This window comes from Loxodonta africana, chromosome 4, assembly GCF_030014295.1.
Source record: "Loxodonta africana isolate mLoxAfr1 chromosome 4, mLoxAfr1.hap2, whole genome shotgun sequence".
In the NCBI taxonomy this organism is placed as follows: Eukaryota; Metazoa; Chordata; class Mammalia; order Proboscidea; family Elephantidae; genus Loxodonta; species Loxodonta africana.
This window is the reverse complement of record NC_087345.1, coordinates 110959019-110981750: the sequence shown is the minus strand read 5'-3', so window position 1 is coordinate 110981750 and position 22732 is coordinate 110959019. Positions and strand designations below refer to the sequence as shown.

The 22732-nt window shown below is 39.0% G+C and overlaps 1 protein-coding gene across 10 annotated transcripts in view; it reads left to right on the top strand.

The window, feature by feature from the left end:
• The window catches only part of PPFIBP1 (PPFIA binding protein 1), a 211604-nt gene that overhangs the window by 177379 nt on the left and 11493 nt on the right, over positions 1–22732 (top strand). For 8 of the 10 annotated variants that reach the window (XM_023555025.2, XM_023555018.2, XM_010595565.3 and 5 more), the window contains 11 exons: positions 3259–3334; positions 7144–7298; positions 10380–10495; positions 11961–12017; positions 13502–13562; positions 13922–13951; positions 15841–16012; positions 16502–16534; positions 20309–20459; positions 20772–20900; positions 22384–22534. In XM_023555025.2, the coding sequence (XP_023410793.1) occupies positions 3259–3334; positions 7144–7298; positions 10380–10495; positions 11961–12017; positions 13502–13562; positions 13922–13951; positions 15841–16012; positions 16502–16534; positions 20309–20459; positions 20772–20900; positions 22384–22534 (1131 nt within the window). The remainder of the gene's footprint in view (positions 1–3258; positions 3335–7143; positions 7299–10379; positions 10496–11960; positions 12018–13501; positions 13563–13921; positions 13952–15840; positions 16013–16501; positions 16535–20308; positions 20460–20771; positions 20901–22383; positions 22535–22732) is intronic. The other 2 variants (XM_010595560.3, XM_010595555.3) reach the window with 1 other exon arrangement.

Here is a 22732-nt window from a genome sequence, read left to right as displayed (position 1 = left end):
TAAAACAGCCCAGTCCATGCTGGGAAAGTGCTGGAGTGTGAGATTTAAGGGGTGGGGGCATGTGAGGCTAACAAAAGAGCCAGTCAGGTGGTAAACTAAAACCAAACCTGTTCCCGTCAAGTCGATTCCAAACTCAAAGCTACCCTATAGGACAGAGTAGAGCTGCCCCGTAAAGTTTCCAAGGAGCGCCTGGTGGATTCGAACTGCTGACCTTTTTGTTAGTAGCCATAGCACTTACCCTCTACACTACCAGGGTTTCCAGTTAGATGGTAACCTGAAAAAAAACCTGTTGCCGTGGAGTCGATTCCGACTCATAGCGACCCTGTAGAATAGGGTAGAACTGCCCCATAGAGTTTCCAAGGAGCGCCTGGTGGATTCGAACTGCCGAGCTTGCAGTTAGCAGCTGAACTCTTAACCACTATGCCACCAGGGTTTCCAGTCAGACGATAGGAAACCTTATATGATAGGCTAATCATTTGAGGTCTTAACTTACAGTCCTTCAGCAGTGATAAATTGACATTTAGAAAGCTAACTCTAGTGGCAGAGTGGAGGCAAGAGTTACAGAGGGAGACAGAAGGCAGGTAGAATAATTAAGAAGCTATTAAAATAGTCTGAATTTCCATGGATGGCTTAAATGGTTTGAGGTCAATTATGAACCTAAAGGTTGGTGGTTCAAAACCACCCAGTGACACCACAGAAGATAGGCCTGGTGATTTGCTTCTGTAAAGATTACAACCAAGAAAAACCCTGTGGAGCAGTTCTACCCTATAACATATGGGGCCACCGTAAGTCGAAATCAACTTGACAGCAATAAGTTGGTTTTTTTTAATGGTGTAGGTGAGAAATGAAGAGGGCTTGAAATAAGGTGATGACGGTGAAGTAGCAAGGAGGAAACAGATTTTAGAGAAATTTAGGAGTTGACAAGATTTAAAGGTCATTGTATTTGAGGAATGAGAGTAAGTTTATGGTTTGGGCAACTAGGTGAATGATGGTGCCCTTAAAGAATAGAGGAAATCAGATCAGAGGCTTAATTATTAGAGGAAATGATGAGCTTAATTTTAGATAAAGAGTTGAACATTATTATTCAGAAAATCTATACTTGTGAATTCACCTACTTACTAAAATTTATTTATAGCCCCCAAATCAGTACTTGCGGTCTATGCAGAATGATGAAAAATTTTAGTCATCCAACACGCGCAACGGAATCAACTCAATGGCAATGGATTTTTTTTTTTCTTTCTTTTTTAACATGCACGTTCCACCCTCTGGTCAAACAAGGTAACACTGTGACTTGTTTCAGTTCTCATACTACAAACAAGTATCTTTTTTTGCGATCTGTTTGTTGTTGTGTGCCATTGAGTTGATTATGACTCATAGCTACCCTGTAGGACAGAGAAGAGCTGCCCCATAAGGTTTTTTTTTTAATCTTTACATGAGTACATTGCCAGGTCTTTTCGCCCATGGATCTGCTGACCTTCTGGTTAGCTGCAGAGTGCTTAACCATCATGCCACCAGGGCTTCTATGGTCTATTTAGTGCCATGTTTTTTTTGCATTTTTGTGCTTTTTTTATGGTGATTTCACTGTTTAAAATGGCCCCCAAGTATAGTGCCGAAGTGCCATCTCATCTAGTGTTTTTAAATACAAGAAAGCTATGATGTGCCTTACGGAGAAAATACTTGTGTTAGATAAGCTTCATTCAGGCGTAAGTAATAGTGATGTTGGCCATCAGTTCAATGTTAATAAATCAACAGTATGTATCTTTAAGCAGAAACACACATAAAACAAGATTATGTATTGATGAGTCAATGAAAGTGTCATGACCAGAGGCTCGCAGGAACCCTAGGAGCAATGGTTCAGTATTCACCAGTTCAGTGTTCGCAGTGGCTTAATAGGACATAACTACCACTAATAAGAATTGACAATATTCAATGTGATGTGCTTGTGAAACATTTAAAAGAAGATTTCTCATAGGAAGTTGGAAATTGAATCTAAATTTTAGGATTAATATAGAGTTGTAGCTTGGTGAAAACTAAGAGTTAATGAATCAGCTTTTGTCCAGGACCAACTACATTTATTATTTCTCATACTTCTGTGGGTTGGCTGGATGTTTTTTTACTTTTTTTGCCTGGGCAGGTTTGGCTGATCTCTGCAGTCAGCTGCCATCTCAGCTAGGGCTGAGTAGTTTAGGATTGTGTCACTCACATGTCTGGTGATTAACAGATGGGCCTAGGTTGGACTTGGTTGAGCTGATTCTTCTCTGCTCCACATGGTCTCTCATCCTCCGGTAGGTTACCCTAGGCTACTTCACATGATGGTCTCAGGGTTTCCTAGAGCAATAAGAGAGGGAAAGCCCCAGTGTGTAAATACTTTTCAAGCCTTTAGTTGAATTGTGTCTTTTGATATCTCATTGACGAAAGCAAGCCACATAGCCAAGCTCAGGCTCAGTGTGGGAAGATCTTGGTGTTTTTTGGCTCCTTGGTGATCTTCATGTGTGTTGACATCTCTCTTCCTCCATCTTTGCTTGCTCACTTGAATGTTTAATCTCTTTTATATCTCAAAAGAGATTGATTTAAGACACACCCTATGCTGCCTCATTAATATAATAATCTACCACAGTGGAGGACATTTAATGTCCTTTGAAGCGCTAACATTTAATGGCCCAGGTTGGGAAGATAGTAGGGGTTATAGAAGTAGATTATCTATCTATGTGGCCAAGGGATTAAGACATCAAAATAGAAGAAAGAGTAGAAATAGAAGTGAAAGAAGGAGTAAAGAGTGATGTCAGATAAGTGACATATAGAGGTCAAATGAGAAAAATAGTGAAAAGCATTCAGTGTTTTTCGTAAATAGGACATCACTGATAACTAATCAAAGCAACTTCATTGGAGCAGCGTTTTGAGAAGGAAAGAGTCAGATCGTGATTAATGACAGTGGCTAAAGACAACCTCTTGACTTCTAAGTGAGGTTAGAGAGGAGAGTAATTGAGGTTGGTTTTTTGTTTTGTATCTTATTACTTTGTTTTATTTTTGTTTTTTAAAGATGGCAGCTGAAGGATAGGAGCTCTAATTTTAGAGGTACTTTTTCCACATCTCTAATGTATGTAGGAAAAATATTCTAGATATTACCATTTTTACTAAAGGTTAGAATGAACTTTTTGAAAAATGTAGATAATTTGTGTCTACTTGTGCTTTGTGTCAAAATTACTTTCACTGTTTTAAAACCATATTATTAAAGATGACAATTTATTTTATTAATAGGATCGGAAAATAGAAGATCTTCGACAGTGCCTGAACAGGTACAAGAAAATGCAAGACACAGCCGTACTGGCTCAAGGTAAAAAAGGTAGAGTGTAGCTCTAAAGGTGTTTCTGCCTCACTTGATTTTAAGTGGCTTTGAACTTATACATTTAGCCTCAGTTTCTCTATTGGACTGCATCACATGTCTCATATCAGGTAGCTCATTCATTCATTCAGCAATATTTATGGGACAACTGCTCAGTATGCAGGCTGATAAATGTTCGCTAGATTGATTGGTCAGGGAGAGCCACTCTAAGGAGTTGATTAGATAGCATTCCAGAGCAGGAGAGAACAATAGTATGTGCAAAGGGCCTATGGAGGAAAAAAGAACTTGGTGTGTTTAGGAAGTAAAAGAAGACCAGTGTGGCTGCAAGATAGTGAGCAGTGGGGAGGGTGAGAAGAGATAGAAAGCAGGAGTGAGCAGGGCCAAGTCATGCAAGGATTTTTAGGCATGGTGAGGAGTTTGGCTCTTGTTCTAAGCACAGAGGCTTTAACAGGTCAGTGACGTGATCTATGTAGCAAACGGACAATGGAGGAGGGTCACAGTATTGGAAGCAGGGAAAACAGCAATGAGACTGGCAGTATTCCAAGTGAAAAAATATGGTGATACTGATTGGAAAGATATTTTGGTGATAGAATCAACATGATGATTGGTGATGAGTTTGATGAGTGAAGAGGAAGGAATCAAGGAAAACAGACATTTATGACTAAAGCAACTGGGTGGATGACGGTCCATTTATACATGACGGGGATGGATAAGGGGGATTAACTCCAGCTTTGGACATGTGAAGTTCAAAACACCTGTGAGACATCTATGTAAAGAAGATATCTACGTAAAGATAGTTGTTGCATTTTGTTGTATTTATTATTCTTTTATCTGCTGATGGGCCTGTAGTCCATCCACAAATGTAGAAAAGTTTTGAGGGTCATTCAAAACAAACTAACATGTTAAGAACTTTGAAAGCGCTCTTGTCTATTAGCAATGCACCAATGGGCTTATTTGCTGTAAGAGTGTCTTAGTTATTTATTGCTGCTGTAACAGAAATAGCACAAACGGGTGGCTTTAACAAACAGAAATTTATATTCTCACAGTTGAGGAGACAAGAAGTCCAAATTCAGGGTGTGGCTCTAGGGGAAGGTGTTATGTCTTTGTTAGCTCTGGGGACACGTCATTGCCTCTTTTCAGCATTTGCAGGCCTGCGTCCCTTGGCTCTTTGGTGATCCTCAGGTGTCTTGGCATCTCTCTTCCCTCATCTCCGCTTGCTCCTTTGCTTGTTTCATCTCTTTTATATCTCAAAAGAGATTGACTTAAGACACACCCAACTGATACTGTCTCATTAATATAACAAAAAAAACCCATTACCAATGGGATAATAACCACAGGTATTTTATAGGGGTTAGGATTTACAACACATATTTTGGAGGAACATAATTCAATCCATAACAAAGGGTAATCACTGGAAATCTTTTGGAAGGTATCTGTGAAATACCGAAGTTTTGAAATTTTAATTTTATGAGTGTTTTGGTCATCTAAAAGAAAGAATTGGTCATCTAGTGCTGTTATAACAGAAGTACCACAAGTGGACGTCTTTAAGAAACAGAAATTTATTCTCTCACAATTCAGGGCGTCAGCTCCAGGGGAAGGCTTTCTCTCTCTGTCAGCTCTGGAGGAAGGTCCTTGTCATTAGTGTTCCTCTGGCCTAGAAGCTTCTCAGCATAGGAACCTCAGGTCCAAAGGATGCCCTCTGCTCCCAGGGCTGCTTTCTTGGTGGTATGAGGTCCGCCACTCTCTGCTCAATTACCTTTCCTTTTATCTCTTGTAAGATAAAAGGTGATGGAGGCCACACCCCAGGGAAACTCCCTTTATATTGCATCAGGGATGTGGCCTGAGTAAGGGTGTTACATCCCACCCTGATCCTCTTTAACGTAATTTAATCTTGCCTCATTAACCACAGACAGAGATTAGGATTTACAAGAAAGAGGAAAATTACATCAATCACAAAATGGAGGACAACCACACAATACTAGGAAACATGGCCTAACCAAGTTGACACATTTTGGGGGGACACAGTTCAATCCATGACAATGAGTTCACAAAGAAAGAAACAGGACCTGCTTTGGACCAGGATTTTTTAAAAAACTGGTACTAGGATTTTTTTAAAAAACTGGTACTTCGTCTTTTCTTTCACAGGGCCTGGCATATATTAAAACTATAAATACCTGAATGAGTGAGTGAACGTTTAATTAGAGTAATTTATAGCAATTCTCATTACTCATCATTCATCATTTAGAAACATTCATAAAATAGAGAAGAGTAAAAATCGCTCATAATTCCAGTGACCATGATTGCTATTGGCAGTTTTTGTGAATTCTTTGTAGCCTTTTCTTTCTCTGCATTTAAATGTGTAGATTTAAAAAATGTAGTTTTTAATCACATACACTGTCATAAACCATTGAAAGTTATGTTCTATTCCCATGAAGAGTTATGTAGTGATTCTTTATATTTATTTAATCATTATATAATTTTATAAAACTTAAATTCTAATAAAACCTAAATTAAGAAGCTTTGTTTTAGTTAAGATCTTGAAACAATTACATAATTTGCCGTTGAGTATTATTCAGAGATTAGCGTTTCAAGCAAATGCTTTCTATTTTTAAAAAAATGGTATCCGGCACTGTCTTGTCCAGCGCTTGATTCTTTTCATTTCTAGGAATGTAACAAAGTTCCCACAGTTGCTGCTTTGCTGGATATTTGGTTGATTTTCTCTGTTGCACTGTTCTTTCTGCTTTAAAATGGCATAAAGGGATCTCCTTGAGGGATAAAAAGGTTGTCTACCTTTTTTTTTCTTTTCCTTTTTTTCTTTTTGTGTCTTTTGAAGAGCATAGAAGTGATGAGCATTGAATTGTTTGAATGGTGACTTCTCTTGTTATTCAGAATCAGTTTGTTACACCACAAACACTCTTTACCTTGGTTATTTCAAAACTAAAATTCATAAAGGCCTCAGTTTTGGAACAAAATAGCAGGAGAGTTGTTGGACTAAATTAATTTCTAATTTTCTTTCAATCCAGTGAGTCAGTGATTTTATCAAATATGATTTCCTCTATTAACACCACCACTGGTATTCAACATGGCCAAGAGCTCCTGGGCATCTGGTCCTCCCAGATTAAGATGTTGCTTCCTAGGTCCTATGTCGTGTGCTTTTCAAGTGATGCTAGAAAAAGATGACACTCAGATTTTTTATTATTATTATTTTTATTGTGCCTTAAGTGAAAGTTTACAAATCAAGTCAGCCTCTCATACAAAACCTTATATACACCTTGCTATATACTCCTAGTTACTGTCCCCCTAATGAGACAGCACGCTCCTCTCCAACCTCTGTTTCTGTGTCCATTCGGCCAGCTTCTGTCCCCTCTGCCCTCTCATCTCCCCTCTAGACAGGAGCTGCACCCATAGTCTCATGCATCTGCTTGATCCAGGAAGCCCACTGCTTACTAGTATCATTTTCTGTCTTATAGTCCAGTCCAATCCCTGTCTGAAGAGTTGGCTTTGGGAATGGTTCCTGTCTTGGGCTAACAGAAGGTCTGGGAACCATGACCTCTGGGGTCCTTCTAGTCTCAGTCAGACCATTAAGTCTGGTCTTTTTACAAGAATTTGAGGTCTGCATCCCACTGCTGTCCTGCTGCCTCAGGGGTTCTCTGTTGTGCTCCCTGTCATGGTAGGACATCTAGATTTTTACGATCAGAAAAATGTTTACATTCAACATAATTGGGATTCTTATCTTCCTCTGAAAGTGAAATATAAATGAAAAGCTGCTGTTGTTCTCTTTTTGCTTTGTCTTTTTCTAGGCAAAGATGGTGAATATGAAGATCTGCCCAATTCTAGTTCCATCTCCACTTTGTTGGATGCTCAGAGCTTTAGTGATCTGGAGAAAAGCCCATCACCTACTCCAGTAATGGGATCTCCTAGTCATGGCCCATTTAATGCAAGTGTTCCAGAAGAGGTATTCACAGACTTTTAATATTTTCTTCATATTGATGACATTCTGTCATTCAGAGTTAAAGCAGTGTTGATAACATGAAAGAAAGAGTTCTTTTTGCAGTTTGACTACTGATTTGGTTTGTTTTGGCGATTCACGTGTCCAACAGGTCTTTATTTGAAATGTGTGGGGTTTTTTTTTCCCCTCTCTTTTATAAATGCCTTGGACAGTATCCAAATTGCTTATGTAATTTAGGAAAAACATCTGAATCCTTTGAAGATAGATGCCATCTTAAATATGAGATTACAATTTACTTTTTTTTTAAGCAAGGAGTAGAAACAGTGGGGGTAAAGTGAGGTTTTTGAATAAGTTGGTTTGATCACTCTGATGGTGACTCTGAATTTTCTTTAGACTTGGAGAAAGCAACTGGAGAGAAATAAACAACTTATCTGTTTTACGTTTCCAGAAAATTGGCACCAAAATCTGTTTCAGTTATCTATTGCGTTCTACCCCAAAATTTTGTGGCTTGAATAACATTTATTTTGCTGATAAATCTGTAATTTGGGCAGAGCACAGCAGGAACATGTTTCTGCCCCACTTGACATTAGCTGGTGTGGCACGAAGGCTGCGGGGTTGAGTCACCTGAAGGCTGTTCACGTGTATATCTGCTGGTTGATGCTGGCTGTTGACTGGGACCTCAGCTGGGGCCCTGTCTGGAAAAACTACATGTGACTGCTTGGCTTCCTTACACTATGGTGGCTCAGTCCTAAGGACATATATCCCAAGAGGACCAGGCGAAATTGCTTCACCTTTTATGAATTTTCTCAGAAGCCGCGTAGCATGTCTTTCACTGTAGTCACAGGTGCAGATTCAAGGAGAGGGAGCATAGACCTTGTTTCTTGTGGATGAGTGACAACGTTGCATTTTAAGACATAGGGTGGGATATATTGTCGTAGCTATATTTGGAAAATAGAACCTGCCACTTTACCCTCTGTCCACAACAATTTATATCTCTTTCCCAGGAAAAAATACGTTCACCCGTTTCCAAAGGCTCATATGTCTCATCCCATTTAGGCATCAGCATCCCATGATCTTGTCATCCAGATCAGGTCAAGATGTAGGGAAAGCTCCCCAGGTACATTTCCTTGGGTATGGCTTCTAAAGTACAATTCCTTTTGATTTGAAGATTGGAAACATAAAGAGCAAGCTATCTCTCCCCTGTACACACAACAAACCGTGGTGAAATAGGCGTAGGGTAACTGTTATAGACACTCCCATTAAAAAGAGGGAAAATGGAAGGCATATAGTTGTCACTGGTCCATACCAATTCTGAAATCCAGCCCGGAACATGTTGCAATTTCTTTATTAGGGTCCAGTCCTCTGGGCTGTTATTTCTTCCCTCTAAGTCCTTCCTTTTCCATAAAAAGTAGCCTGTTTGCAGTTGAGTAGTTTTCTCTGCCTGCTTTGTGCTTATAGAAGTTTAAGGACCCAAAAGCTTCTTTTCACTTTGTACTATCTCTATCCCTTTCAGTCTAATTTGGTATAATTCTTTAAAAAAAACTCCTGGGATTTTTTTATGAATTAACTTGTAATTCACTGCCTTAGATAAAAGCGTATTTACAAACATCTTTAAAATAAGCCTTTCCCTACCTTAGATTTTCTATAACACCACTGTGGAACATGCCCTTAAGATTTTTAGAGTCTTTGATCTGTTCAAAATCTTCAATGAGACACCATCACCTTAAATCTTCCTGAGATTATTAACAAAGGATTTTATAGCTACACCCTTGGCTTCATCTTAAGATCATGTTTTCTTGACAGAACCTGTGTTTGATCTTTGTTCAGAAGCCATTTCTTAATTTTAGTATAATTTGCAATCTGGAAAATCTAGGAATAGGACTAGAATCTAGGAATAAAACTGTTTTTTTTTTAACAAAATGGTTTTAAAAGCTCTTTTATATTTAACAATTCCTTCATTGGTCATCCCCCCTTTCACATTTTACTGCAGGGAGCAAGAAGAAACTAAGCAACATCTTTACTTTTTATATCTGCTGCAGATAATTATATAAGGAGAGAATGAATTCAAGGAGAAAACAACTTTTCTCCCTTAAATGTAGAAAAGTGCTAAAATATGCAGTTAATCAAGGAATTAATTGAGGAATAAGAAACATTTTAGAAGGAAAAAAATTCTCTAATTGTTAAATATGCATTTTCACTGAAGGGAAAATAATATTTGACAGCTAATGAATGTGCTGTGTGTACAGAGAAGGGCTGCTGTTACATTTAAGATGCACCCAGATAACTTCATATCCTTTTAAAAAAGTCTTTGCTATGTGCATTATAGTTTAATGATGGGTATTTAGTTTGGAACAAGAATTATTTGGTGAGGATTGGGAAATTATTTCTAAAGAAGAGCCAGAAGGGAGATTTGAGGTTTGAGTTAAAGACTTGGAAATTTGTGACAAGATCAAAAAAATGGGTCTGCTAGTGTGGCTGGTTTTTTTCCCCCTGATTAAGAACCCAAGGAGATATGTCAATTTCAGGAAACGGGCATGATGGCTATATAAATGGCACAGGATTAATCATAAAGATTCAAACTGAAAAAAGCTGATGGTGATTTAGTCTCCTGTTTTACGGTAACATGACCTACACTTTATAGCCTTTCATGGTGTTCAATGATGTAACCACTACTCAGTCACTGAAACAGAAATCACAATACTGAGTTGTTAGGATTTACTATTAACTTAAAAAAAAAAAAAATTGCTGAGGAGTCGGTGCCAACTCATAGCAAACCTACAGGACAGAATAGAAGTGCCCGTTGTTAACTTTTAACTTACTTAGTGGTATTTATTGCCTTAGTCACAGTATTCAGTGTGTTTATTCAGAACCAAGCTCAAAAATTACCTTCCTCCAAAATGTTTTCTCTGATTAACACTTCTATGTAGAAATTTATATTCTGAAATTGATTTATGAATATAATAAAGTTATGAATACAGGTGTATGAAATTTTATTGATAGATATTTTTAATTGTCTTATTTTTTGTTACTTTGTGGCTTGCATTTTCTTTGATCGATGTTTTGACTTTTTGTACTTATATATTACAGTTCCACACCAGCATCTTACAAGTTTCGATCTCTTCATTGCTGCCAGCATCTAAAGCCTTGGAAACTTCTGAAAAAGCAAAATTGCCTCCTAAACTAGAGACTTCATTTGAAGAGAAGTATGTCATTTTTGACCTAACATTGGAAAATACATGCTCAAAACAGCAGACTAACCAAAAACAAAGGGTGCACTGCGTTTACTTACAGATTCAGTTTATACCCAGAGGAGCAATAAACAGCAAGACATGTATCAGGGGGACTGTATTCAATTACAAATTATTAAAATAAAAGGTGTGAAGCAGAAAGTAACAGGGGATGAGGCTGGGGAGTTGGAGTGGTCAGGTTAGAGAAGGATTTTAAGGAACTTGGATTTTATATCCTAGGTATCCATCAAAGGGTCGTAAGCAGGTTAGTAACAGTCCGGTGGAAGATGGCTGTGAAGGAGACAGGACAGAGCTATGGAATTTCCTTCTTAGGCAAATAGAAGTTTCCTGTCAGTGTATTCCCAAATTGATTGCCTAACCTTACATTTAGGTCAAGCAAAACAAAATATCAAAAAAAGAGAATTAGCTTGCCTTGTACAATTTTTGTTCTTAACAACTGTAAAAATAGCATAGAGGGCATGTCTGACCCCTCTAACTTCACAAGGGGGAAGGAGAATCAAGATCAATAGCCAAGACTGATTCCTATGAGGCAGAGGTCAGATATGCCTCCTCTCACCTCCATCTTTACCAGCTCTGACACCAACTGTCTCTCCCACAGCCGTCTCTACTTCTCTGCTGGGTTCTATAATTCATTGCAGTGATCACACACAACTCACAGACGATACTCATGATTATGGGGTTTTTTAGGGAAGTAACAGGTTACAATTCAGATTGAGGAGCACTCAGGATATAGTTCTTCTGCGAGGACAGCCTCTTTTCAGCCACTCTCGCAGGCATGCCTCTCCCTGTCCGTGGACCTCTGCCCTGCTCAGGGAAGTGTTGAAAAGCTCTTTTAGCTCTGCGGCTGAGTGCCCGGAGGCACCCCACTCCACCAGTAAGCCTTGGCCAGAAGGTGCTCACCTCTAGCTCCGTGGGTCAGCAAATCTAGCTCCACCAAGTGCCTAGAGGCACCCTACTCCCCAGCAAGCCTCTTGCCCAAAGACACTTGGCATTTTCGATCTGTGAGCCAGGACCCACCACATTGTCTTCTGCTGGTCTCTCCTACCACTGTTTCTCTGCCACCATTTCTCGCTGTCTTCAGTGTTACAGCTCCCTCTCTTTCTGGTTCTAGGAGCTTCTCAGTGCAGGCATCCTGGGTCCAACAGACATGCTCCGCTCTTGACCCTCTTTCCTTGGTAGTGCTGGGATCCTCTCCTTCCCGCCTCTGGGATGGCTCGTTTTAAGCCCAGCAGGATGGCAAAAGTGACCAGTCCCCTTGAAGGACCCCCAGTTACCCTAGTTGCACAGTCCCAGTCACTTCAGTGGGAATTAGAAGACACACAAAAGCAATCTATTGTACTATAATGGTTCTTTTCACGCAGGATATATGTGGACTTTTATTCATGTAATTCATATATATATATTTTTTTTTACATTTTAGTGATGGAAAAATAATCCCTGGCACTGCTGTTGAACCCCAACTGTGTGACAGTTCTTTGTAAGTTATATTTTATTGAATGTGAAAAATGTGATTTGGAGTTGAGAGGAGGTCTCAGTTATACTAACAATCCACTAGCCAGTATTAATAGTGAATGACTTTGAGGCCTGAGTAAATTAATACAGCTTTAATGATTGGGTGGGGGCAGGGGTGAGGGTGGGAGGGAGTTGGAAATTTACAAAGAAATAAAACCATTTGCCATCTAGTGAACTCCAACTCATGGCAACCCCATGTGTGTCAGAGTAGAACTCTGCTCCATAAAGTATTTAATAGCTGATTTTTCAGAAGGAGATCACCAGGCCTCTCTTCCAAGGTACTTCTGGGTAGACTCAAACCTCCAACCTTTTGGTTAGCAGCTGAGCATGTTAACCATTTGCACCACCCAGGGCCTCCACTATAAGGCAGTACTTGCTTAGTTATCATTATTCCATGCCAAGCTTTAGCCTTCCTTCATTGGTTTTTCTTTGAAGCCCAGTGCTTTTAATGTAATTTTTATACTGACTTATATTTTGCATCTAGTAGAAAAGAATTACAGAATATGATGTGATGACTGGAAAGACTGAAATATATTTTTGCATTTTCAATTTAATAAACTGACCTAATGTCTATGTTTATCTAAGTTAAAGTCTGGATGCAATTAGGAAGATCTATCTTCAGAGCAGTACTCAAAAGATGGAATCTTTTCTTTTCTCATCATTATCTTTTACTTTATTTGGTGGCTGACTACTTTTAACAACTTACATATGCATAAATACATGAGAAATGCCTTTAAAAAGTCTGTGCCTGTATTTCTTTTTTTTATTTCATAGACCAAAGATATTAGTTTCCTTTTCCTCTCTCTCTCAGCTAATCACACATTCCTGCCTTCAGTTTTGTAGTAACACTAGCTCTGTATAACTGAATGCTAATTACATGAAAGAGAAGGTCTCCAGGTATTTACAGCCTCACTTTGCCTTCACCAGGATAACAAATGAGTTATTATGGGCAGCAACAGAGATTCCTCTAATATGCTTTGATAAGAATTATGAAATGAATTGCTTTGCCAGACTCAGAAAATTGATTCCTTTGTGAATTGAAAAAACTCTTGATTTTTATTCTAATTAGAAGGATTAGATACAAATAATCCGTATTATAAAGTTTCTTGTATAATGTGTGCGTACTTAGGATGCATTGATAGTCTGTGGAAAACACTGGTCTGTTTTCAAATACTGACATCCCAGAGAGAGTCCTAAGTATTTGTCCAACTATTCTCACATGTGCAGGGCATTTAAAGTTATTGGCAGGACAGTTAACCACCCCTGCTTTTGAAAAGAACTACATGGTATAATTTAGTTAAGCACGTAACTGACTGAATCCAGATTTTCTTTTATTTCCAGGATTCAACCCACACACAATTTTAGTTTCTTTTCAACATACGCTACTTAGAAATGGTGGCACCAGAGTCACTTTTTATTAATCCCAATTATTATTATTGTTATTTTTAGAACTTCAAGTCTACAAAAGTCCAGCAGCCTGGGCAATCTAAAGAAGGAGACATCAGATGGGGTTGGTTCTATGCTTTTTGTGTCTGTTACTCTGAAAAGAAAATATTTACAGGCCTTCATCTTTTCCCAGTTTGCAAATAAAACTGTTAAGAAGAATTTGTGGTTTCTCTAACAAAATTATTAGATTCCGTAGTTAATGGTAAATATTAAAAAGAATGAATATGATGGGTAAATATAAATATAGAAGGGTAAAACCAAAAGTGGAGACTTTAATAACATAGCAGAAAAGAAATGAAACTGGAATTTTATAGTTTAGAAGCAGATGTAAATTTTTTTTAATTTATGGACTTGTGTGTGACACATTTTGAATATATGAAGGATTCCTGCAACCTTAAATATTATTATTGTTGTTTTGAACAGGAAAAAGAGTCTATTCAGAAGCCATCAGAGGTAATCTTTATTACAATGTAATAATGTTTTAGACTTTTAATATGGGTAAATAGCTTAAGTATCTTCAGTAAAGCTTAAAAAAAAAAAAAAAAATCTCTCAATCACACTATTTATGTTCTTAATACCCACAACTGGCCTTCCTTGGTGGTGGTTAGTTGCCACCAAGTCAGCTGTAACTCATGGTGACCTTACATAAAACAGAACAAAACGTTTCCTGGTCTTGTGCCACCTTCATGGTCATTGGAATGCTTGAGTCCATTGCTGTGATCACTGTGTATTTTGAGTACCTCTTAACCTAGGGGGCTTATCTTCCACCACTGTATTGGACAGTAGTCTGCTGTGATCCATAAGGCTTTTATGGACTGATTTTCAGAAGTGGATAGCCTAGTTCGTCTTATCCTCTGGAAACTCTGCTGAAACCGTTCTGACATGGGTGACCCTGCTGGTGTTTGAAATACTGGTGGCATAGCTTTTAGCAACATGGCAAGACATGAGCCACTACAGTATGGCAAACTGGCAGACAGGTGGCATGGGACCTTGCTTAGCCTTCAAAAAAAAAAAAACCTTCTTAGATTACGAGCAGTTTATTTTATACAACCCCTGTCCATTAAAGTGAACATTTTGGTATTTTTAAGCCATCATCAACAGGTGTTCTCATTCTTCTCTACCCTAATTTTGTATTGTTAGCCTTGTAAAGTTTATAGTTGGTAGACAGGCCACTTCCAGATATGATCTCTGGACTATTGGCGCCTAGTGCCTAAGTCATAATGCGGCTATAACTGGCAAAGCACTGTCAGCGGCCACAGCTGTAAGTGAAACCATCCTCTGTTCACTTTGTCTTGCCAGTTCCGTACATGGTTAAATGATTTTGACGTCAGGGTTTAGGCATAGATAATAGAACCACTAAATTGTGGTGTATATAAACTTTTAGTTCCTATGACAGTAGATATACAGAGTAAAATAGCCACCTTAAAAGCCTGTATCCCTTGGCCTTTCTTTACACCTCCGCCCAAAAGAAACAGAGAGCAAGAAGTATTAGAGAAATGAGAACATACAAACAAAAGCAGCTTTGTGTCATACTAAAACAATACAACACAGAATGTTACTATAATTGCCAATTCTGAGTAACTGAAAAGCTCAAAATAGGCAGCATTTGAAGCATGCTTTAATCACAATTGAACTTCTTGATAAAGACCTGGAAATGCTGCAGAGATCTAAAGTGACTTCTGAAGCAACAAAGAAAAATTTAACTATACATAGTTAAGTTTTAACGTTAAGGGTTTGTTTGAATGTATCACAGTCTTTGGAAATTGGCGACCCATGGTTGGTTACTTGCGGGCAAGATATGAATATATCCCAGAATCTATATATATATAAAAAAAGAAACAAAAGCTATTTTAAATAGTTACTGATTTTGCCTTCATTATATTATATTGAGCTTCTATTACTGTATATACTTTATAAGGAATGTGAACTATATCATAGGCAATTGGAATCGACTTGACAGCAACAGGTTTGGTTTGGTTTATGTCATAATTGTTAGAAAAGTAAGAAATCTGCTCTTCTTGTTATGCATGTGATATCTTGTCCCCACGTTGTTTGAGGAATGCGGCAAATAAAATTTGAGACTTTCTGTCTCTATCCTAAATATCTGAAGCCCCAAACACATTTATTATAGATTAGTGATGAACATGTTGTTATTTTTTAAGTGACTTTCACAGTTAACTTTTTTGACTTTGAACAGTTATTTGATATGGACAATCAATGTGTTAGTTTAGTTATTCTTTTAAGTGAAATCCTGTATATAAACATATTTAGTGTTGAGCCTGGCATGTACTGCTGATTATGGGTTTTAGTGCTGTTTGTCATCATTATGATTTATCTCGCAGAATAAAGCTCCAGGAGAAAGCAACACGTTAAGGAGCCTGCCTCCCAAAGCTCCAGGACATGATGCCTCCGTGGATGATAACCCATTCGGCACTCGAAAAGCCAGATCTTCCTTTGGCCGGGGCTTTTTTAAAATAAAAAGTAACAAGAGGACGGCAAGTGCACCAAACTTGGGTACGTATGACCAAGATGCCTTTGCCTTAATTCTTTCAGAATGAGGAAAAGATCAATCTGTTCCCTTCCCTTATTCGTCTATTTATACATTTCTGTTTCTCAGAAATGGAGGTGAATGACTCAAGGGGAAAGTTAGCAAAAAGTGCTCCAATGGACTTAAGCCATTGTTGAATATAGACTGTTCTGTGAACATAGACTCTCACCCTGCTCTGTTCTATAGTGTAAATTTAGTGGAAAGAGCTAAAACAACAATTCTCTTTGACTTCATTGTACACAGTTTCCTGTCTGTTTTGATGGTGGATAAATTAACCCCATATTGACATCCTAATGAAGTCTGTGTGTAATGTCAGAGGCACCGTGTGGTGCGTGCCTTTCCTCCACTGTGTGTATTTTGTGAGTAGGAGTTTGATCTGTGTTTCATTTTGTCATTCCCTTGTGTTCTCTCCATTGGGCTGCGTGTGATTGTGTGCATTGTTGGAATATCTGAAGATCGTAAACGAAGTGCCAGTGCACCCACCTTAGGTATCGTACCCCTGCATGCCAGTCTTCCTCAGCGCTGTGCTCTGAACCAAGCTAACCCTTGCTCTTGGCATCTGTGATCTCTAGAAAGCCAGCTGGCAGTCATCAGAAAATGCGGTTTCTTACCAAGAGTGTTTGTTCCTTCCACCATCTGCTGAAAGGGACTCTCTGTCGATCCTTTGCTTCCACTGTTTTAACCAATGCTAGTGAGGCTTTGTGAGTGGGTCTGAGATGTGCCTAGCAGCAGCCCTGAGAGGAGTAAAGGGCAGCAATGCCCTGGCATTGTAAATTCCAGCTCTTTCACCCTTGAAGCGCATATTGTTACACACTAACTCCCAGGTCCTTGCAATCCCTACTTCACGTCATGTTTTTTATAGACTTACTTCTCTTAGGGGAATGACATCTCGTTGCTCTGAAGATGGAGGTAACGTTTAGTGACATCAGAGGAAACTGTACGTGTTATCTGAGGAGTCGATACTAAGTTAAATGAGAGAGGAAAGGCCCTCCTTAAGTCCCAGAGTGATTTTAGTGGAGAGGAAGCTCACTTTTACCCTTTAAAGGGTAGGGTACTATAAAAACAAAACCTAAAAATCCTGAAAATAAAAAAGAAAAACAAGATTGAATGCTTTTAAAGTGAGGGTGGGCTCAACAGCATTTTCAGGGATACCCTTACCCATCATAGCTGTAAGTTTTAAATGGAAAGGTTTCTTTGGATTTCCCCAGTAAATTTTATTACCTTGTATAAACATCCATGAATCTTATTCACCTGAGTCAGCAAGGGTGCTGTCTTTCTTGTCAGAGTCTTAAATATCTAAAGGGAACATGGGATGAATAAAATAAGCAGATCTACTCAGACAACGATTTTCAAATGTTTTTGCATCTTTCTTAGGAGAAACGTATCATCAATGCTAAGAGGCAAATGCTGCTTACTATAACCTATAATCACAGCTCTGCTTCATAGAAAAGCCAGCCTCTGCAACTTTTTTATCTTGCTAAAACACTTCCTGTGATTTTTGTGCAATTTTTTCTGTCCTTTATAAAATGTAAAATATCATATTGAGCAAACAGTAGCACTGTGTTTGCTAGTTTGGGATCGTTCACTAGGGACGGCTAAAATAACTAAAATAGCTAATGCTTGGAGTTCCAGGGGTGGCAAAAGTAGATGTTATTTGTGTAAGGCAAAATCGGCAGGCACTAATTTTATATCAAAAGAAAAACTTACACACATCCAACTCATTTTTCTCTCAGCGCCTAAGACTTAACAGGTTGGGGTAAATTTCTTGAATAAAGAATTGCCAGAACTTGGTAACTGACTTGACGTAAATGCCAAGGGAGAGAAAGGAAAATGATAAGAGTTTGAACTGAAGTTACAGGGAGAATATTGGTATTATGAAATATTAAATAAAATATTAATGAAGTGTTAAGTAAGATTTGAGAGAGAAGAAGGCTTCAGGGAAGTTGAATGGCTTTTTTGAGTCCAAGATGTACCTGGTACATTGCACTGGGAGTATGTACAGACATTCAGATACTGAGGCTGGGAGAGAGATTAGGCCCGAGACTTTCATGGCACCTGCTTGTGAATTGGTGAAGCCATCATTTAGTGGTGAACTTAGAATGGGTGAGCTTGTCAAGAGATCCTGCAGAGAGAGCTTGGAATGGAATCTTGGGAGGAGCTTAAAGGGCAGCGGAGTGGAATGGAGGAGGAAGAAAAGACAAAGGTACTACAGCGAAGAAGAAGCTATCAGGAGAGTTCTAGGAGAGTGTCATGGATACAGGAGATAGTCAAGGAGCCCTGGTGGTGCAATGGTTAAGCACCCGGCTACTAACCAAAAGGTCAGCAGTCTGAATCCACCAGCTGCTCTGCAAGAGAAAATACTTGGCAATGTGCTTCCATAAAAATTGCAGCCTAGGCTTAGTGGTCTGACTGAAAATAGAGGGACCCTGGAGGTCATCATCCCCGGACCCTTTGTTAGCCCAAGACTGGAATCATTCCCCAAGCCAACTCTTCTTACAGGGATTGGACTTCCACTGTAAGATAGATAATGATACTGCTGAGGAGTGAGCTTCTTGGCTCAAGTAGACACATGAGACTATGTGGGCAACTCCTGTCTGGAGGCGAGATGAGAAAGAAGAGGGGGACAGGAGGTGGTTGAATGGACATGGAGAATACAGGGTAGAGAGGAGGACTGTGCTGACACATTAGGGGGAGAGGAGCTAGGGGTACATAGCAAGGTGTGTATAAGTTTTTGTATGAGATACTATCTCGATTTGTAAACTTTCACTTAAACCACAATAAATAAATTAATTAATTTTTAAAAAATTACAGCCTAGGAAACCCTGTGGAGCAGTTCTACTCTGTCATGTAGGGTTGCCTGAGTTGGAATCACTCTGTGGCATCCAGAGGCAGAGTCAATATTACCTAGTGCTACAGCAAGATTGAGAATAATTTCATTATGCATTCCAATTGCCCCAGAAAAGAATATGACAGTCACAGCACAGCACTGATTCATATTCTCAAAGTGGCTTTAATTTGTAGGTTAATCAACTTTACACACAGTAGAATAGACTATAGAATAGAACATACATTTGTGTTCTATTTTTAATATTTGCAGGTCCCGCTTAATAAAAACCCACTGCCATCGAGTCCATTCCAACTTGTAGTGACCCTATAGGGCACAATAGAACTGCCCCATAGGGTTTCCAAGGCTGTGATCTTTTTTTTTTTTTTTTAATAACTTTTATTAAGCTTCAAGTGAACGTTTACAAATCCAATCAGTCTGTCACATATAAGTTTACATACATCTCACTCCCTACTCCTACTTGCTCTCCCCCTCTTGAGTCAGCCCTTTCAGTCTCTCCTTTCTTGACAATTTTGCCTGCTTCCCTCTCTCTCTATCCTCCCATCCCCCCTCCAGACAAGAGTTGCCAACACACTCTCAAGTGTCCACCTGATATAATTAGCTCACTCTTCATCAGCGTCTCTCTCCCACCCACTGACCAGTCCCTTTCATTTCTGATGAGCTGTCTTCGGGGATGGTTCCTGTCCTGTGTCAACAGAAGGTCTGGGGAGCATGGCTGCCGGGATTCCTCCAGTCTCAGTCAGACCACTAAGTTTGGTCTTTTTATGAGAATTTGGGGTCTGTATCCCACTGATCTCCTGCTCCCTCAGGGGTTCTCTGCTGTGCTCCCTGTCAGGGCAGTCATCGATTGTGTCCGGGCACCAACTAGTTCTTCTGGTCTCAGGATGATGTAGGTCTCTGGTTCGTGTGGCCCTTTCTGTCTCTTGGGCTCTTAGTTGTCGTGTGGCCTTGGTGTTCTTCATTTTCCTTTGCTCCAGGTGGGTTGAGACCAATTGCTGCATCTTAGATGGCCGCTTGTTAGCATTTAAGACCCCAGACGCCACATTTCAAAGTGGGATGCAGAATGATTTCATAATAGAATTATTTTGCCCATTGACTTAGAAGTCCCCGCAAACCATGTTCCCCAGACCCCCGCGCTTGCTCCGGAAGGCTGTGATCTTTATGGAAGCAGATTGCCATATCTTTCTCCTGTGGAGCGGCTGTTGGGTTTGAACTGCTGACCTTTCAGTTAGCAGCTGTGCACGTAACCACTGTGCCACCAGGGGTCCCTATTTGCCAGGTACTCTTTGTAAACCACTGATTTATGACCAAAAGAAGAGGAATGCTTAAAAGTTGGTATAACCAAACAGGTTAATATCTAGATGTGTTCATCTCACATTTTTAAATTCATCAAGGCTTTACTCTGTTCTTGGAATAGCTGAAACAGAAAAGGAGACGACAGAGCACCTAGATCTGGCTGGCATATCTTCTCAGCCAAAAGATTCACAGGGCACCAGTCCCTTCCAGATATCTCCAGCATCTCCAGATTCCAAAAAGAAATCCAGAGGTATCATGAAACTCTTTGGAAGGTCAGTAAAACAATGAACAAGAGGAGTGTCCTTGTATAATACCTTGCTTCAGTACAGAGGAGGGATAAATAGAAAATTGACTGAACTGGAGCACAAAATTGTAAGGCTTCTGTGTGCTTTTTATGGAAGGAAGACTGTGACTTGGGATTCATTAACTCATTGGATCTTCGTTAAAGTTTAAATTGAAATGCCTATATAAATGGCATATGTAGAGGAACATATACATCAATTAAAAATGGTATGATTTAAATCTAAAGTCTAAGACCTCCTCAGATACAACATATGGCAATGTGTATTGTGTCTTCTGTTCAGACTTAGAAGAAGTCAGTCAACCACATTCAATCCAGATGACATGTCTGAACCTGAATTTAAGAGAGGAGGCACAAGAGCAACTGCAGGGCCTCGGTTGGGTTGGTCTCGAGATTTGGGACAAACTAACAGGTAGGTAAGGGCAGCCAAACTTAATGGGCTTTTGCATCTTTGCATGTTGAGGCTTTATGAGCACCCACAATGTTAGGATCACTCCTGGGTTCAACAATCAAAGTCATTGCTTACTGCCATGCCTAGTGAAAGGGGCCATCATCTTTATAGTGGTGCAATTTGGCAATGGTTGATGAACAGCTATATAAAAGATGAGAGTTGTGTGAGCTAGGTGAAAAGCCAAAACTAAAGATTCAACAACAACTGTATCAGAAAGTTTCTTGGACTTAAATTTTTACTGGAAAATGTAAGTACTCTAAAGCTTATCTTTAGAGAGATCAGATAGTGTAGTGATTAAGATTATAGGTTCTAGAGTCAGACTGCTTGGATTTGATTTTGGCCTTAGCACTTCCTACAAGCTGGGAGACTGTGAGCAACTACTTCCATACTCTGTCCCCCAGTTTTCTCATCATAATAAATACTTATCCCCAAAAGTGATTATAAGGATTAAATGAGTTAATATGTATCAAGTACCTGGCAAATAATAAGTATTCAATAAATATTAGATGTTCATGGAGTCTGTAAAAGCACTTAAAGCACTTTATCAAAATTCCCAAGGATATCAAGACTATGTAATGTAATGTTTTTTCTCTTTAAGACTCTGAGAACTTTGTCTACACGCTTAGCGAAGTGTAGTGTTTTTTTAGAACTACTGCACCAACCTACTGAGCATAAAAGGGTGAGGTTGGCAAACATACAGTACAAGGCATTGATACCGAATCTTTTAAAAGTGATAATGAAACTAAAAAAAAAAGAAAATAAGTCTTTTAAACATAGTCCCTCCCACATAGGTGGAACACTGAACGTAGTTTTCAACAAGGAGGAAACTGTCTTTGGCCTTCTTCAAATACCAAGCCGTCTCATTTACCATATGTTCTCTTTGTACACAGTAAAGGAACTTCTTATGCTATTAAAAAAAAAAAAATCTCTATTCATCTCCACTTTAAAAAAAAACAAAACAGGAACATTATTTGTTTGTCCAAGTAAAATAAAACAGAAATTTGCTTTTCGGTTGTTCTTTCCTACACCCAGTGATGGCATATTGCTCTCATCTCACCGAGTACAGTCTGTAGAGAAATCATTATTTTCATAAAGTTATTTCACGTTAGAGCCGAGTTTCTTTCGGTCTGTTTCTGTTTAGAAATCCAGTCTTCAGAAAATATTGGTTGAAATTAGGACAATGACATGTGTTGATTCAATTTGCCCTTTTTCTATATAACACATTGAGTTTTTTGTGGTTTTGTGTGAAATAAAGAGTATGGTTTTAAAAGGTAACTTTCAACCCTACTACCACTTCCTCCTCCAAATATGTAGTAAATATTAAGCTTTTCATGGTCAAATGTGTATTACTGGAGAATTTCTGTATCTATTGAATGATAATGACTGATATCTATTGATGATTGACTTTGAATTGTTTTTCTTATAATTGTTCATTCTCCTGTAGTGACTTGGATATGCCATTTGCCAAATGGACCAAGGAACAGGTTTGCAATTGGCTCGTGGAACAGGGCTTGGGGTCCTACCTGAATTCTGGCAAGCACTGGATTGCATCTGGTCAAACACTTTTGCAGGCTTCTCAGCAAGATCTAGAGAAGGTAACTGCTTGTCTATTTTGTTTAGAAAATGGACACCAAGAGAAAGAGAATATGAATATATGGTTTACTGTATTATTCCAGAAAGTAAAGTGGGTAAAGGCAACAAGTACTTTTGAAAAAGTTTGGATTTCCTACCCCATGTTTGTTTTATCTCATGGACTGAAAAGGAAGCACCTAGTCTTGATGATACCTTATGGG